The sequence below is a fragment of the Pseudochaenichthys georgianus genome, chromosome 24 (genome assembly GCF_902827115.2).
Source record: "Pseudochaenichthys georgianus chromosome 24, fPseGeo1.2, whole genome shotgun sequence".
In the NCBI taxonomy this organism is placed as follows: Eukaryota; Metazoa; Chordata; class Actinopteri; order Perciformes; family Channichthyidae; genus Pseudochaenichthys; species Pseudochaenichthys georgianus.
In genome coordinates this window covers 23,406,657-23,424,145 of record NC_047526.1, presented here as the reverse complement: position 1 = coordinate 23,424,145, position 17,489 = coordinate 23,406,657, and the positions used below count along the sequence as shown (strand labels likewise).

General features: G+C 40.0%; 1 protein-coding gene and 1 non-coding gene across 10 annotated transcripts; one reads left to right on the top strand and one right to left on the bottom strand.

The window, feature by feature from the left end:
• Positions 1-140: 140 nt before the first annotated feature.
• ncoa7b (nuclear receptor coactivator 7b) lies at positions 141-16,083 on the bottom strand. 9 transcript variants are annotated; one of them, XM_071201956.1, is made up of 19 exons: positions 15,946-16,083; positions 14,982-15,053; positions 14,270-14,319; positions 12,472-12,598; positions 8,642-8,799; positions 6,628-6,698; positions 6,435-6,542; positions 6,245-6,346; positions 5,454-5,579; positions 5,115-5,299; positions 4,531-4,652; positions 2,675-3,271; positions 2,193-2,364; positions 1,944-2,091; positions 1,524-1,649; positions 1,263-1,415; positions 582-677; positions 417-490; positions 141-336 (listed from the first exon to the last, which is right to left on the bottom strand). In XM_071201956.1, exons 4-19 carry the CDS (start codon positions 12,507-12,509, stop codon positions 201-203), a joined length of 2,412 nt encoding a protein of 803 aa, XP_071058057.1. In that variant the 5' UTR covers positions 12,510-12,598; positions 14,270-14,319; positions 14,982-15,053; positions 15,946-16,083; the 3' UTR covers positions 141-200. The 9 variants fall into 9 exon arrangements, with proteins under 9 accessions (XP_071058057.1, XP_071058054.1, XP_071058053.1 ...); XM_071201953.1 differs by having other exon boundaries at positions 4,531-4,685; positions 14,978-15,053; positions 15,946-16,082; XM_071201952.1 differs by having other exon boundaries at positions 4,531-4,685; positions 14,270-14,323; positions 15,946-16,082.
• A 149-nt stretch (positions 16,084-16,232) lies between these two features.
• Positions 16,233-16,304, top strand: trnae-cuc (transfer RNA glutamic acid (anticodon CUC)). Its single transcript has one exon. It is a non-coding gene; the product is annotated as a tRNA-Glu (tRNA).
• The last annotated feature ends 1,185 nt before the right edge of the window (positions 16,305-17,489 follow it).

The window sequence follows — 17,489 nt, the reverse complement described above, 5'->3', positions numbered from 1 at the left end:
GGCAGCCAATGAACCTGCCTGCCGAAGGTTGAAGCAGGCTACAGATGGCCATTCTCCGCCAGTCTTCTCTCACAGAACGTTCAGTGTCGTTGTGGGGGAGCTAGCTTTGCCTCCAAGTGGCGTGTAATAGACTTGGGGGGGGGGGGGGGGGGGGTGTTGGAGCAGAGGTTGAATGTAGGAGTACCTATGATCAGGTGAGACTACTCGAAGGTCCAGACCTCCACACTGTGGATGTTGAAGTCCCGCTGTGCGGAGAGGGGCTGGTTGTTGAAGGTGGCGCATTTGTTGGTGGTGCCTCGGTACAGCTCAGCGTCCAGCCACAGACCCATCTGACCACTGCAGAGGGGAGAGAGGAAATTAACTGATGGTAAACCCAAAAAAAACCAGAGTAAAATAGCTCGTGATTTGCTTCTTACCCTCCGCCTCCCATCTGCAGAGAATCAATATTTCCCTTCACAAAGTAAGAATTCTCGCCCGTCCAGCGGTACACCTGAAAATGAGAGCAAACAATTTATATTAACGTTATTAAAATAATGAGACCTCATACCTACATTTAGATTATAAACAATGGTAAGGCAAACCTTGATTTCAGGACAGAAGCTGAAGAGGAACGTCTCTCCTGTGCCGTAGCAATGTTCGCTCATTTTGAACGGATGACTTGAGAAAGCCCCAAATATCTGTGATAAAGAAGCAGATTCAGTTGATTTTCTAGGGGGGATTACGTTGTGAAATATGATGACTGACATGAGTGGGACAAAAATACTCTGTATTGAAGCCTTATTATGTAAACATCTTAAAATATCACTACCTCTACATTTCTTTTGCCACCTGTGTATCAACCACTTATGATACAAGGCCATTTTCTTTGACTGTTATTTACCTCCTGTATTCTCAGCCAGTGTGGCCGTATTCACGCACATACAGTAGGGCTGCTCAATTAATCGTATTTTAAATCGCGATTACGATTATGGCTTGCAACGATTACGAAAACAAAGTAATCGAAATAAAACGATACATTTTTTATTATTACTTTCTTTTCTTTTGGTTTTTCAGTTGAATTATACTTAAAGTTCAGGGTAATCAACTGTTAAAAACATACTGTTCAACATTTTTTTCTCCAATAAATGGATGTTTTCAAAGTAAATGAATAATCACATTTAATAATCGCAATTACAATTATTGACCCAAATAATCGAGATTATGATTTTTGCCCTAATCGAGCAGCCCTAACATACAGTACGACCCTTTGCACAGTTATCTACCTGGTTGTCCATATCTTTGATGACGAGCAGAACCGGACTCTCCACGTCTGCCAGGCTCCGGTACAGAGTCTTCAGGCTGGTCCCGTGTTTCACCGTGCTGTAGGCCAGTCTCCAGGGGTAGATCTGCACACGGGCCGGCAAGCGGCATGCAAGCTGGAGGGCAAACACATCATCAGATTAAGAAGCGTACGGATTAGTATCTTGCATATTTCGTCATTTCAGAATCTGGATTTATTTTATGTGGTTAAAAGTATTATATACCTTCTCCATGTGTGTGTCCTGCAGCAGGTCACTGGCCTCACTGAGTATGGGAAGTGCATCCACTGATAGTTCCGCATCACAGCTGCTGAAACTCTGCCTGCGCTTAGCCTCGTCAATGGTGATGATCTGGGATGGAAACAAGCATATAAAAAGGAATTCAATGACAAAGTTGCATCAGGAAAATGTACAGCGTTACAGCAAAAGTGACACAGGAGATAAAAGGCAAGCAATATGCTGGCGGATTTGGCACCCCCCCCCCCTATAACTTTTTCCAGGATATTCATACTGTCACCAACAGTTGCGTCAAAGCATTATGCATTTGTTTATATGTTTATTAACTAAACTAAACTCAATTAAATTAAATCAATGTGTGATGTGAATAGAAGACAAGTGTGCTGCCTCCTTTTTGGCTGAGCTTACCTCCCAACTGCAAGAAGCAGGGTCACTGAAGAAGTTGTCAATCATGTCCAGCTCATCTTTCTCCACCAAAATAAAGCCTTGCTCTCGAGCCTCCTTCCCGTACACATCCGGAGACCACTGCACAAAAAATGCATACAGATGGTCCACCCTAAAACACACACAGCATATATTAGATGGGTTAAATACACACTCCTATCTTAAATACATTGTAGTTTAAGACATTCTTCTATTCATCTATCATCGCCTCACCTTTCTTGTGGCACAGCGAACCAGTACTCCGGCTGTTTACCCCGGCCCCCAAATGAGTGGACAGGACTAGAAGTCATTGCGGTGGCAAAGGACTTCCTCATTGGCTTTCCCACTTTGAAGCATAGGAACATTGGGGGGATTTTACTCTTCTCCTTGGATGGGAAGAGCATGTCTATAGAGGATGGGTAAATAAAAAAAAAAATAGAGAAAGAGTTTAATTCTACACTCCAAAATGTTATTGTAGTCCCTATCATAGCCCACATGGAGGCGACAAAGTCAGGTGGAGGACACATCAGGAGAGTATATTTTCCCCTTTTTTTCATGCTTTCTTAGTTTGATATTCAATAAACACACACCATACAGAACAATATCTTTATGTCAACACACAAAACAAATAATATATTTAAATGAAAACAAAATAGAAATAGATGAATTAAAGACAGTACCAATGGTATGAAATAATAAAATAATGTATATGTTACCTTCTATTGGAGCATGCATCCTCTCCAGCAGCCATGTCTTCACTTCTGCCTCGTTGCTTTTCTTGCGTATCTCCTCCTCGCTGAGCTCAGCGCCCGCTGCTGGTCTGACAGGGCTTTGTCTCTTAGGACTCGAGCACCCACAAACCTCTGAAGCCTCCTTCAGACTCAGTTTACTGTTTTGGTCCACTGGTGCTTCGATTATTTCATAATGTGCACCGTTTAGCAGCTCTTCTATCCCTTTAGGTTGTATATATTTGGTTTCCTTTTGGTTTGCAGGATTATCCAGCAAGCCACCCTGTTTTTCAGTCTCTAAAGAGGATTGTGTTGACTCTCCCTCCTCAATGGAGCTGGTCTGAGCGACGCCTTCATCCTCGTCATCGTCCAGCTTCACTTTAGCTTTACCACCAATCGACTTGTCTTTAAAGTCTTCCCGGCCCGAGCAGCTTGGTCCTAGTTCCTGTTGGTCCCTGCTGAGGATGCTGGGAGTTTTGGAGGACGTCGCCTCCACCTCTTCAACGCTCGCGTTCACAGTCGGCTCCAAATCAGTGAAGCCTTCGTCTGATGGAGACTTCTCCGTCGGATCACCCTCTGTGCACACTGGTATGAAGACGATAAACAGGTCTTTGTTGAACATTAAGCCATTTTTAGAAAGACATTTTACTTTCAATACATCTGCACACTTTTATTTGAGATTTATTGTTTGTAGTGTCTTGTTGATGTTTTATGTACAGTACATTTCTCCCATGCCCCAAAATGAAATTCGACAATGGAAGAAAACAGTAAAAGAAAAGTAAGAATAGAAAAATATTTACATCTAAGAAACGGGTCCCTTAGGATTTATCATCAATTGTCAGTAAACCAATAAATACTTTGTGTTCAAATGTATGTCTGGCTTGATGATTGTCTCTCTTTTAAACTTCATGTCAATAACCTGCTTAAAAAACTGAGGGTTAGGCTAGGGTTCTTTTTCAGAAACAAGTCCTGTTTCTCGCTTGAGGCCAGGAAAAGGCTAGTCACTGTGACCTTTTTACCTGTGCTGGACTATGGTGATTTGTTGTATATGAATGCACCTGCCAATTACCTGAGCAAATTGGATGCTGCGTATCACAGTGCTCTGAGATTTGTCACAAATTGTAAAGCGCTTACACATCACTGTACACTGTATACCAAGGCAGGTTTACCATCACTCTCTGTACGGAGGCTCAGTCATTGGTACACGTTTATCTATAAAGCTTTGTTGGGTAAACTCCCGTATTATATCTGCTCTCTGATAACACAGAGAGTTGCAAGCAGCTATTGTCTGAGGTCACATGATGTAGTCTTGTTAGATGTGCCAAGAGCAAGGACTGTCTCAGGTGAGACAGCTTTTATGTGCGCAGCTCCACTTGCTTTGAACAATCTTCAGCAAGAATTGAAACTGAGCAATCTCATTCCTCTGCATGTTTTTAAAGCTAGGCTAAATGAAATGCTTGCTGATACAATGGGCACTTGTAAATGTCTATAAATATGTATCCTGTAAATATAATGTATAATGTCCTTTATTGTTTTATGTTTCATGTGGAACCTATATGCTGCAGGTCTCCCTTGAAAAAGAGATCTATGATCTCAATGGGACCAATCTGGATAAATAAAGGTTTGAAATGAAATGAATGTCAAAGGGAAATCTAGATACTCAAGTCTAAATTCCCAAGCCAATTTCATTCATATAAACCAGCAAAGCACCCCATAATAAATGCTGGTTGTGGCGAGTTAAACAGATACAAGTTCAAAGTTATAACCCAGAGTGACCAGTGACCAGGGTCACTTTGTACTCGCTACAGCAGCACAACTGTGGACATTTCATGACATGATGTTACCAGTTTCTGAGAGGGTTGATTCGATGTCATCCAACACGATTGGTCGCTTGGGATCAAGAGCTTCGTAGCGGCTGAAGGGGTTCAGATCTCGCTCTGAGAGCAGTTGCTCCCACTCTCCGGGCCTGTACACAGGACACAAATCCTGGGGTAGGTCTCTGTGGGGTCACGGGGCATCACATATACCGCACCGCAAACCAGGATGAAATGAAAAAAGGGAAAACAAAAAAGGAAAAGTCCAAACAGAAATGTATGAATGACAAGAATGATGCAAAACAAAATAACATGTGATGTAAAATGATCAAAGCACAGTAGAAGTAAAGCAAAAGTAAAGAGATAAATGAGGAACAAAACAACATTTCAAATGACATATGAGACTTTGAGTCCAACGTGAAAAGTGTTTTGAATGGAGAAGAGGAAAAGGGTTCACACAAACAGTAGTATTATTGAGAGTAAAAAGAAGAATAGAAACTGGAAGACAGGAACAAGAGAGCATGAATCTGAGCAGAGGACTGTAAGAAAAACATATAGAGAAGAACATTTAGAGAAGAGGGAAGCTAGAAAACGAGGCGGTCTGAAGCGCTTACGATGGCAGAGCGTCTTTGAGCTTCATGCGCGACACGTCATCGTACAGCGCCACAGAGACGACCTCCTGCATGGGGCAGATCAGGCCGTACTCCTCGCAGCCGTGCTCGATCACCAGGGGGTCCGACTTGTGGGGGTCAAACATGATGTTGTTGGGGGTCACAATCAGCACGCCGCCCACCACTCCCTGCAACGAAGACATAACACATGAGGGCACTGCAACCACATCTGAATGAGAGAGGGGTACCGGCTGATTCTTCTTTAAACATCAGAATATTCTCAGGAACAGTGTTTCAGCATTCTCTTGAATGATCACCTGCCACATGTTCTAGGCTTCTTACCATGCCATCTGTGAAATATTTGCAGCTCATCTTGATGAATTTAACGGTTGCCGGGCTCTCGTCCTCGGAGTTTGGGGAGAGATCATGCCGGAGGGACTTTGCTGACTTGCCGTTTGAAATGCCATCCTGAAGGAAGTTAAAAGGACAGACCTTAATGTTGTGCTTGAATTCAGTACAGCTTGTTTTTTTGTGTTTAATCAATGTGCGTTTTCAGCTCTCATCAACCTTTGACCTTTACGGTTCAGATTCAGAGGTGTCAGGCCATCCCAGCGTTTAGCTCTTGGTATCACTATTCAAAGTGTCCAGAAACAGACTGTTTGACTTGTCTGTCAGATGATGATTTATTTAAATGACCTTCCATTGCAAAATATTTAGTCTACATGTCAAAACTATACATGGAGAAGCAGTGTTTAGTTTTAATGCGACATATATTGAGCAAACTCATAAAAACGGCAGGTACGCTGCTGCTTTTAAATTAAGGTTCATGACTTTTCTGTTTGATTAAAATCAAATAATATTTATTTTATGACTTGAAAACAAACAGAAACTTGCTATGTTATCTAATAAACCAATGTGTTAATCCTGAAGTACTTGGTGGAAGACACACTATTCCTTCTACTTCTAGTACTCTAGTTAAGTAAAAGTAAGTTACCGGTAAGTATTTTTTGTGGGCTTTTTTTGTGAAAGTTTTATAGTCATCATTTAAATAGAAAGCATAAGAAATTGGTCCCTTAATGTCTCATTTAAACTGAATGTAGTTTGCACAACATAATGAATCACTTTATACTTACATGCGATGCTTTCTCAGATAAGCCATTTCTGAAGGCGGGATCAGTGGAACTCGAGAACTTCAGCTCTGTTTCTGATTGGCTGAGATCGGGGACGAACAGCTTCTGTAATGATGATGACGAGGGACAGCAGACGGTGAGCCAGTCTTAGGAACAATAAAGCAGATGTTCATGTTACTGCGGAGGGTCTCACCTGCCCGGTGTACACACTGCGGGAGAAGAGCTTGTTCAGCTGGACCAGGTTGTTCGGGGTGACGTTGAACTTGAGTGCGATGCTGTTGAGGGAATCATTAGCTCCCACCTGTAACAAGATATACAGATCGTCAAAATATAACCTTTCTGTTAATAAGTGTGTTATTTTTATGTGCTTTCACTGTTTTACTCACAGTGAACTCCACTGTCCCTGGTGGCCTCTGCTTCTCCTTCTTTGCCTGATTGGTACTTTTACAGCCATTTTCTAAAAGAGAGAAATGAAAACAGTATTGTAAAGACTAACGACAAATGAAAACATGTCATATGAGGAAAACATCGAATTATTCCTTCAGGCAATTCATATATGGTTTCATTCTGTCCATCTTATACAGTGGTTGCTAGCATATAGATTTAACTTACCACAATAAACAGTAAAAGGAGGGTAAAGAAAACCCACTAGAGATGACTCCCAAGTATCGCGTGGTTTAATGCTTTTTAAGTCAATACCAGTGCTTGTTTTTCCTCTATCATTATCAGGTCTGAAAACACTGGCCCACACATGCTGAGGCATGTTATAATAAACTCACACACAATTTGACTCTTGTAGTAGACAAGCCCCACAGTCAGCATTTTCTTCTTGCCAAGAACACAGAAGCTATTAGCGCACCACTCCCTGAATGCTAAATTACCCTGCTGCTCCACCATGGACACAGAGAGCATGACTAAGCACGAGACAGTGAGACTCCAGCCCCTCTTCACTTTAATGAAAATCAAGACCCCTGTCATTTTTAAGAACACTGTCGCTTGTTTATTACATTCAAACTGTGACTGGTAATTTGCTAGGACTCATTTCAGACTATGGCCTTTTTTCTGAAAGCCCATCTAGTTTAACGCGTCCCGTTTCATTTGTCTGTTATTTGCTAAACATTTTATTGAATGGGCTGCAGGCAACAATGTTGTGATCTAATTGAAACAAATACAGCAGTTTACACAGCCGGCTCAAACATGACTGAAGTCCATTATCACTGTCAACATGAAGGAGTCAGTCACAGTTTGTGGTACAAACAAAACCAGCAACATGATAGCATGCATGATGCAGCACACACTGACAAAAGGCAAAATGCAAGTTAGATTAGGTCCAGTGTTTGGCAAATATGAAGTTATACTGTGTTTGGACAATTAGCTTATACAGACATTGATACATTACAAATATTAATTCTCAATGTCCTCATTTATTTTCGGATGCAATGACAGTTGAGTCATGAAAAATAAATGATAAAAGTTCACCTAAAAGATATTTTGAAACTAAACGAGAAAAAAAGGAAATATAAAAAGGTAATAATAATATATAAGAGCTAATGATTTTTCCCCCTGTCCCTTAACACAAAAAGGGAAAATTGCACTGATCTGCAAAACAACATGTGCAGATTAACACTGTAATGTAATTCAAGTTCAATAGCCTAGTGATATGATCCAGTCACTATCAAATAATATGAGCGGTCTAGTACAGCAATGCTTCTCTTTTGAAAGCTCAAAAGATATTTTTTTTACATTTAAGAGTAATATAAATAGCAAAGATGGTAGAGCTCTTAATTGGATTTGAAGTAACATAAATGAAAGGCATAGTAGCATTTCAACTTTACATTTAAACTAGCACCACTTCTCAGTAGTCACACTCTTTGTGAGTACTGAGCCCTAAATGTCATCATCAACTGTAAAAGAGTGCAGGATAAAAAGTTATGCAACTTCCTGTTTAAAACGGCTGAGGTTGTTCCCAACAGAGATGACGCTTATGTTGCATACCACTAAACAGAACAGCGGAATACAACTCACACTAACAGTAGGCTAGTACCACGAGTTGAGATATTGCTTGTGTATAAACATTGGAATTTACAGCGGACAACAAAAACAATTGAGCTAAGACAAAAACCCTGAATCCTTCTGTAGCAGTAGGGATATTTGGTTTCACCTTGCTGGGTGGAAGCATTACCCAGTAAAGTTCGCCTAAAAACAAAACTTCTGTAGATGAGAATTCCTTTGTTTTACAGGGCAAGAACTAAACGACAAAGAGCAAATCTGTGTTATTATACTGAAAAGGGCAACACAAGTCTTCTTTCTGCTTCATGTTGCATCAACCGTGTACCGAGCACCCCCAAGCAAAGCTGCCCCAGTTTTCCAGGTGTTTTGGGATTGAGTAGCAGGTCTTACCCGGGCAGGCCGGTGGCTTCAATGCTATTCTCTGCAGGTCCATCGTTTTGTGGGGGTCTCCCTCATTTGGGATGTCTGGACAGGAAATGATGGCGGGATTCTGATCAGTCATGCTCTTCTCTGATTGGCTCTGCTTGAGCTGTCTCCGCCTCTTCAGCCTGATGTGGATGCAAGACAAACAGCATTATTTATTGTAAGTAAGATATAGAAAGCACAGGAGCTAAAATGGCTTTTAAATCAGATTTGGTATATCTTATTCAATAACAACTCGGATAATGTTGCGATCAATATATGGTATATATGAACATATACAGTATAGTGTAGACTACACAGGAGTTAAACTGGAGGGGGAAAAAATGGGAAAATTACCATTCAAATGTTTATGAAACTTGGTGTAAGGGGGAAAAGAAGAACCCTATTATTAATATTTTTTTATTATTTAGGACTTTTGTGAGCATTGCGAGAAAGGGAATGGCCTTGGCGGATGTCTGCCCTCTTTGAATGCCCTCCTTGTGGTCCAATGGCATCAAAACTTTCTGTTATGCGAATTCAGACCTTCTTTCCAGGTGCTGCTTTCGTGCTCAAAAGTTATTGGATTGAGCTTTAACTTTTCCCTCTCAACTTTGCTGTGTCAGCAGTATTATCCTCTCAGACTGTCCTTTCCCCCCCCGTTTAATGATTGATAGGTGAGGCAGTGATGTAATGGCATCTCCAGCCCCCACTGAGGTTCAATAAGGGGGAACCATCGCAGTGGAACCATGAGTTGGTGGAGCACTTAGCGATAGTGTACGATCTACAGAATGAGCCCAGCTGAATTCTTAAGTGTGCCTATGAGTATGTTAAGAAAAGATAAATTGATTTATCCGAAGCTTTTGGTGATGGGGCAGTGTTGCCCTGCAAAACCCTTGGCAAGGGGAGGAATAAAAGGAAAATGCAAAGAGAAGCGTTTCAAATGTTCAAGTGGCCTAATGGGAAGGCAGGAGTGGGTCGATAAGGCTGCTGATGGAGTTCAGGCCTCTCCCAGAGCCTCGGGTCTGTGACGCAGCGAACATCTGGTGGTGAACTCAAAAATCTGTCTGAACAGTACCATCTGTTTCACTCAGGGGGATTCACAGAGCATTGAGCCTTCATATTGAGCGTTCCACTTTCCTCTCTCCCCTCTAATCTTAAATGTGTAACCCGTGTATTAACATAATGGCAGAGAAAGTATTATTGTGAGTAAAAAGCAAAAACAAACATCAAATATAAATACCTAATTCCATAAATACTCACACCCCTTTAGTAAATACGCACATTGGCAACAATTATTTTATGTTTTTGCAATATGGATGTTCACATGATCTGAGACTAGTGTTGTTGTTTTGGTTACCTTTCATTCAATTTAAAGTCTAATTATTGTTTTTATGTTTGGTACACGTGTAGTTTTCACGTGATATTATTATTGAATGAAAGGTAGATGTTGTCATTTTATTTTATTTGAATATACAGCCCAGGGAGAGTAGTTGTTGCTAGCATGGATTTCAAAAGACCCAATACATTTGGCCTCCGCTACTACAACAAATATTATTTATTTTTTAAGAAATTCCGGATTTGCTTGGTCGTTATGTTGTCTGTTGTTTAACTTGTTTTGCTCGAAAACAATGGTATGGAAATATGTTTTGCTTCAGGATTTTTCTGTACAGCCACACACATTTAACCCCTAATTTCCTAGTGGTAAAGAGGCTTCTTCAAAGCGTTGTTATTTTTCTCTACAGCCATTAAGCTGTGAGGAGTGAAATCACCACGACGACCGCTAATTCATGTGAGTGTCTCTCTATGGACGCTGTGGAGCTCGTTCAGAGTTGCAATGAGCTTCAATCTCAAGTGTGTGTTTGCACAGCCTGCAATAAGCAAATGTAAAGATGTGTTGAAGGACTGATCTTATTTTAAACATTTTGTTGTGTGTAATTTTAAAAGGGGTTCATTTTCTACCTAAATTAGATCAGGTTGGTATAATTATTCCAACTTTAACATTAAAGAGTTGTTTTTCTTTTGTGCAGTTCTAACGGCATGAATACCGTTTCACTGTCCTAAAACAATATAACGTGAAAAAGTCTATAATGGGAAAAACAATACTTGTTATGGCATGTGTAAGCTCAACATTGACCCTTCCTCCATTGGTCAGGAAGTGAGGCAGAATATGGTGCAAAAAGCAGCCGAGCTACATGTTATAGAGGGGTCGTATTGAGAGATAAGGCCGATTTTACTTCCTGAAATGTTCACATTCTGTACACGCAGGCAAAACATCTATTTGTCTGTAAAGCTGAGGAGGACTGTACATATTGTTTTTCAGCCACAGATATACACACTGCCTCTGCAGGAGAACCCCTCCTCTAACTCCAGCCTGCAATCCCATTAGGATCTATTGCACTGCTTACCTCGTTATTAGAGAGCAAGTGATATCTGATGCCTTCAAAATAATAGTTTGAACTTAAGACAATCTCATTAATAAAACACAAGACAAATTGCAGGTTTGTACCAGGCTGTCAGCATAGCTTGAACAAGTAACCTGAGACATAATAAGATAGAGAAAAAGGCCATTAGGCTTCATTCTATCGTAGATCATTTATCACAAGCCAACATTGACTGGATGACTTCTGCTTATCCATAAATCAACTAATATTCAGTTTTTGATACACTTTATATTTTGACTGTTCAACATCAGTCGTTATTTACATATAATCAATGTTCACCCATTTGAATTCATAAACCGAGACAAATCGTGTGTTTCATTCTATAACGTAATGTTTTTGCAGACATTTAGCAGATTGCAGTGTGGTTTAACGTTCTTTAGACACAGTAGTACACCACTTTATCTCTTTTATCCACTGTGACATTCATTCTTATAGTGACGTCTAATCTGTGTTGACCTAAAAAAAATATCTCTGATCTTTAACCCTAACCCCCCAATGTATTGTCAATCCATGCACCGTAGCCGTGACAATCCTCTTTCCACACATTTCCTGCTATCATGTTTCACAATGCTAACAAAATTCAATTTTACAGCCGACATCAACCCTGTGGCTCAAGAAACTCTGACGCATGACTCGGATTATACAAGGCTGTGTCGGCTGGGTGCCGCTCACAGACAGGTGACTTAACTGTGCCGACATTTCATTAAGAAAAGGTTAGACTAATGTATTGGTTAATGCACCTTTACAGCAGTTTGTCAAGGTACGCATGGCCGTGCGGCACAATGGGAAAGCCGCACTGTCACTGAGTGGGACTAGTTCATACTGACATTTTGGACTTTAAACTTCAGCATGTGATACCTGGCTGAGTCAAATAAAAATAAAAATATCACAACAGCAGATATATTATTGTCTGTTTCAGCAAGGAAACATTTGATCATTTATTAACTTTTGAGCTAATGGGACGTCTGTTAACTGGAGAGCGTTTAGGAAGAAACCTGACACTGTAATTGGTCTGTAATGTTAATAGAGAATAATAAATTACAGGATGTATTTGCAGCAGATTCAATTGAATGCATCTACAGTTCTAATTCTGCACATATATTTTCTTTTATGTTTTTCAGTTTTTTCTTATCTATATTTTTTTAGTAGTAGTAGTTGTTCTCTGATTCTAATCGAGGTTATAATGATAGACTTTTAATAAATTGTAAAGCACTCGGGTAAATGTGTTATTCTTAAACTAATTCATAAAACATACTTTAAAAAGAAAGCACAGGAAACATGCAAAATGGTGTTTAGCTGCATGGAAAATATATAATTTGAATGCAAATAAATGACATAAAATAAAAACAAACATACACAGTCACTAAGGGGCATTACCTGGCAAAATATCCCGGCTTCCTGTCTCTCTTTTCCATCAGTCCAGGGTGTTAAATCAGCATGTAGTCAGGGGCATCCATACAAACATCCACAGCATACTTTGGAAGATCACCTCTTCTTTCTTGTCCTGCAGAGAATTTAAACAATAGGATTTGCAGGGACCCTTCTCACTCAACAACACTCACTACAAGGCAAAAACCATATAAATGATACTGAATCCTCATCAGTGGAGGGCGATGAAAGCATCCTATAACAAGCATGTCAGGCCACTCAGCTGACAATGGCTGACCAACAGACGGAATGGAAAATGCAGGGCCGGCCCTCGGCATAGGCAGTATAGGTGAATGCTAAGGGCTCATCAACCCATAGGGGGTGCCGAAAATTGGGGAGAGAAAAAAAAAAAAAATGTTACAACACAATTTCCCGATTTTGGATCAACAAAGTACATCTTATTATCTTATACCAACAGAACTATGCCTATATTGCGTACAGCGCCCAAAATCAAGTTGAACTGCCCCAGCAAAAACCAGAGGTTTATGTGAAATTGTTCTTTTTTTTTTTAAATAATGGTTTTAGTGTGCAATTATAGGTTTTAATTTTGTATTTGTGTTAATTTAAAAATAAATCAAACTCCCAAAAAACATATACAGCTTCTGTGTGCTTTTATTAACATTGGAATTTACTGTGTAAGCGGCCGCGGGGGGGGGGGGGGGCTCTCTTTAGAGAGCTCTCTCCTGACAGACTGAGAGGCTCTGATAACCTCAGCTCAGTGAGGTAAAGGCACACCTTTATATGATCATTATAGTTATAAAAAAATAAGAGAATAGGTGAAAAACAGGTATAAAATACTATATGACAGTACAAAAAAGTTGTTATTAATAAACAAGAATACAGTTTGAAAGGTGATTTGTAAAATATCCATAAAGAAAAAGAAAATCTGCTTACAAAAACAATGCACGTGCCTTGTTTGCTACCGTCGACAAACTAACTAACCCCCCAGTGTCAGTAGCCTCTGAATTTCTATCCACCAGGGCGTGCAATGATTTTGCCTCCTTCACTGACAGAATTCAGAAAATCAGACAAGCAGTCAGTGCCTCTGCATCAGGTACAGCAAATGTGTTGTCCCTATGTCCACCTAATATCAATTCAGACATCATGACACAATTCCATCAGATTAATGATAAAAACCTAGAGGACATTATTCAACTTCTGAAATCCTCCTACTGCTGCCTTGATATTATTCCAACAGGATATTTTGTCAAAGATGTTTTTCGTTGCATGGCCTCAGATCTACTTCATATAGTAAACAAGTCTCTTCACTCAGGTATTTTTCCACAGGCCCTGAAAACTGCAGTCATTAAACCGCTCTTAAAAAAGAATAATCTAGATGCTTCAGTAATGAACAATTACAGGCCCATATCAAACCTGCCATTTCTAGGTAAAATCATTGAAAAAGTTGTTTTTCAACAGTTGAGTAATTTCTTGCATTTAAATAGTTGTTTCGATGTGTTCCAGTCATGATTTTGTCCAAACCACAGCACTGAGACTGCTCTTGTAAATGTCTTTAATGACATCCACTTACACACAGACAGTGGAAGAACTTCAGTGTTAGTATTATTAGATCTCAGTGCTGCGTTCGACACTGTTGACCACAACATATTACTAGACCGACTAGAAAACTGGGTGGGACTTTCGGAAACAGTTCGAAATTGGTTTGAATCCTACTTAAAGGACAGAAACAACTTTGTTTCTATAGGTAAATACAAATCTGAGTTGACAAATATGACATGTGGGGTACCTTAATGCTGCATCTTGGGGCCTCTTCTCTTTAACATCGACATGCTACCACTGGCTCAGATAGTGAAAAACAACAAAATAAGTTACCATAGCGATGCGGATGACACACACATTTACGTAACAATTTCACCAGGAGACTATGCTCCAATATAAACACTGAGTAAGTGCATTGAACAAATCAATGACTGGATGTGTCAGAACTTTCTCCAATTAAACAAAGATAAAACTGAGGTAATGGTTTTTGGAGCCAAGGCAGAACGTATAAAAGTTAGCGCTGAGCTTCAGTCTGCAATGTTCAAAACAACAGATAAAGCCAGAAATCTAGGTGTAGTCATGGACTCTGACCTGAGTTTCAACAGTCACATTAAAACAGTTACTAAATCAGCCTACTATCACCTAAAGAATATATCTAGGATTAAAAGACTAATGTCACAGCAGGATTTGGAAAAACTTGTCCATGCTTTTATCTTCAGTAGACTGGACTACTGCAATGGTGTCTTCGCAGGTCTCACTAAAAAATCTATTAGAAAGCTGCAGCTAATTCAGAATGCTGCTGCTCTAGTCCTCACTAACACTAAGAAAGTGGATCACATCACTCCTGTTCTGAAGTCTTTACACTGGCTTCCTGTGTGTCAAAGAATAGATTTCAAAAATACTACTGCTGGTTTATAAAGCTTTGAATGGTTTAGGCCCAAAATACATTTCTGACCTACTTCTAAATTATGAACCATCCAGATCTCTCAGGTCTTCATGGACTGGTCAGCTTTCTGTCCCCAGAGTCAGAACTAAACATGGAGAAGCAGCGTTCAGTTATTATGCTCCAAATATCTTTTCTTTTTAATGACTGATTTTAAATGCCATTTTCTTAATGTCTTTTGTTTTTGTAAAGCACTTTGGGGGGGGGGGGGGGGGCGCCAGCTAAAATCTTGCCTAGGGCAGCAAATTGGTCAGGGCCGGCCCTGGGGAAATGCATCACTGTGCTGCAGAGGGAAGACACATCTGCTACTTGTTAAGACTGCCTCAGTAAACATGCGTTTTATTATGTAATTATGCTTATGGAATCCAGTAGCTGTAAACATGCAGCATACATACACTACAAGCTAGCTGCAAGCGAGAAACGAAACAATCGATAACACGCATGGCGCACACCGTGAACAACAAGAAAAGCATTAGCAGTTCACCTATGTCCTGCCTCAAATAGATATAACAGGTAAATGGCTATAGAGGAAAGGCTAATTTGAAGCAACGGTTACCCCACCTAGCTACATTCTTCAGTATGTAGCAGCTCGCTCAATGGGAATTCCTGTTGACCAGATGTCAGCCTCTTCTTAAGGTGCAGCGCCTACCGACAGCTATACTGTTGTGCTAATGTGAAAGCAAGATGTGCGACTGTCAGGTTTAAGCAAACAAGCACGGTGAATAAGGTTCACCTTTCCAGCTGATTTAACAGCTGATGCTAACTGGCGAGCTAGCTACGTTGTTTACAGACAATAGCAATCTGGTGGAGATGGTAAGGATATTTTATTCGGTCCAGACGCTAACGCTTCCTCTTAAAATATGGTATTCCTATCCATGCAACCTGGCCTTACGCTGAAGCTCAACATGTATGTACAACAACGCATGTACACGTTAAATTAGACAGAAAAACAGGTAGCCAAAATGCCCACATAACGTTACCTTGCGTGCATCCTCCACCAGCTGAATTAATTCGGAATGAAGCCTTCCTTAACTACGCCCTCTGGTGTCATATGCGCTGTATAAACATTAGCTCAACACAAGCTTGACTTTAGCTAGGTCTAGCTAAATTCCAGGTAATAGGTTTACGTCTTAAATTAGCGTAGGTGAGATGTGTTGAAGAGTGTTGGTCGATATACAAGGTCTATATAAGCGTCCACAAACAATATTGGAAACGTATTAAACGGAAAAATGATTAAAAATAGAAATATCTTCCCACCTCACAACTGTCCCTGGTGGTCTAGTGGTTAGGATTCGGCGCTCTCACCGCCGCGGCCCGGGTTCGATTCCCGGTCAGGGAACTACTCTTTTCTTCTCGGACTAAATTCCGTTTACCTCTCAAGAAAGGTTTGCGGAGCACATGGAGCTTATCTGACCAAATAACAGTTCCTACAGTTAAATATACCTCAGCTTAACCGATATGCATGGACTACTGAGGCACTATCAGCTGTATTACTGAAGTCAAGTAAATTATTATATCAATAGCACCAATCATGCATTTACCCATGCAGTACAATTAATCACTTAACCCTCCTGTTATCCTTGGGGTCAATTTGACCCCATTCAATGTTTTATGTATCTAAAACAATGCTTCACCATTTTTTTTTTGCTTAGTATGTCGTGACTTTTCCTAATTTAGTGAGGACTAATGGGTAAACATCAAATGAACATGAAGATCTTTTTTAAATGTCCTGTACGCACTTTGTGCGCATCAGTGTTCCTTGGGGTCAATTTGAGCCCAGGCTGTTTTAGTAGTATAAAACATAAAAATGTCAACATTTTACACATATTTGTGATGATTGATGATATTGAGGTGACTATTACATGCAAATGTATCATTGTAAAAAAAAAAACCTCTGCTTTAGTTATTGGTCCTTTAACAACATCAAACATATCTTACTTTAACATTTTATTTCAATCAGTGAGATTTTATGGTGATTTATGTATTTTTGATAGTCACATAATAGGAATTCTGGATGTATAAAGGGGTCTGTGGGGGGGAAGGTCGGGGTAATGTTTTATTTAAATGGTTATTTAGGTAGTCAACTAAGATACCTGAAGCACCAGAGACATACATTTTGGTTAAAATTTGGAATATTTCAAATTGACCCCAGAGGATAAAGGGTGTAAAGTAAATCTGAGGATAACAGTTATTATTTAGTGGCCATTACAGTAAAATAACAATATCCGTGTTTGTTTTAATAGCGCGGTTTCACAAAGTTTCCAGTTTGCATTTTTTAAATCAATGCCTTAAGTGCTAATCCTGCACACAGCTTTACAGATGTACGCTTCAAGAGACTAAATGTGCACTACCAAATGGTGGCGCTGGCTGTTAAAGGGTTAAATGATATGCATGGACTCCTGAGGCACTATCGGCACATTTTTATATCAATCACTTTAAGGCAAGGCAAGTTTATTTATTTATATAGCACCTTTCAACACAAGGCAATTCAAGGTGCTTTACAAAAATGAAAGACATTCAGTCA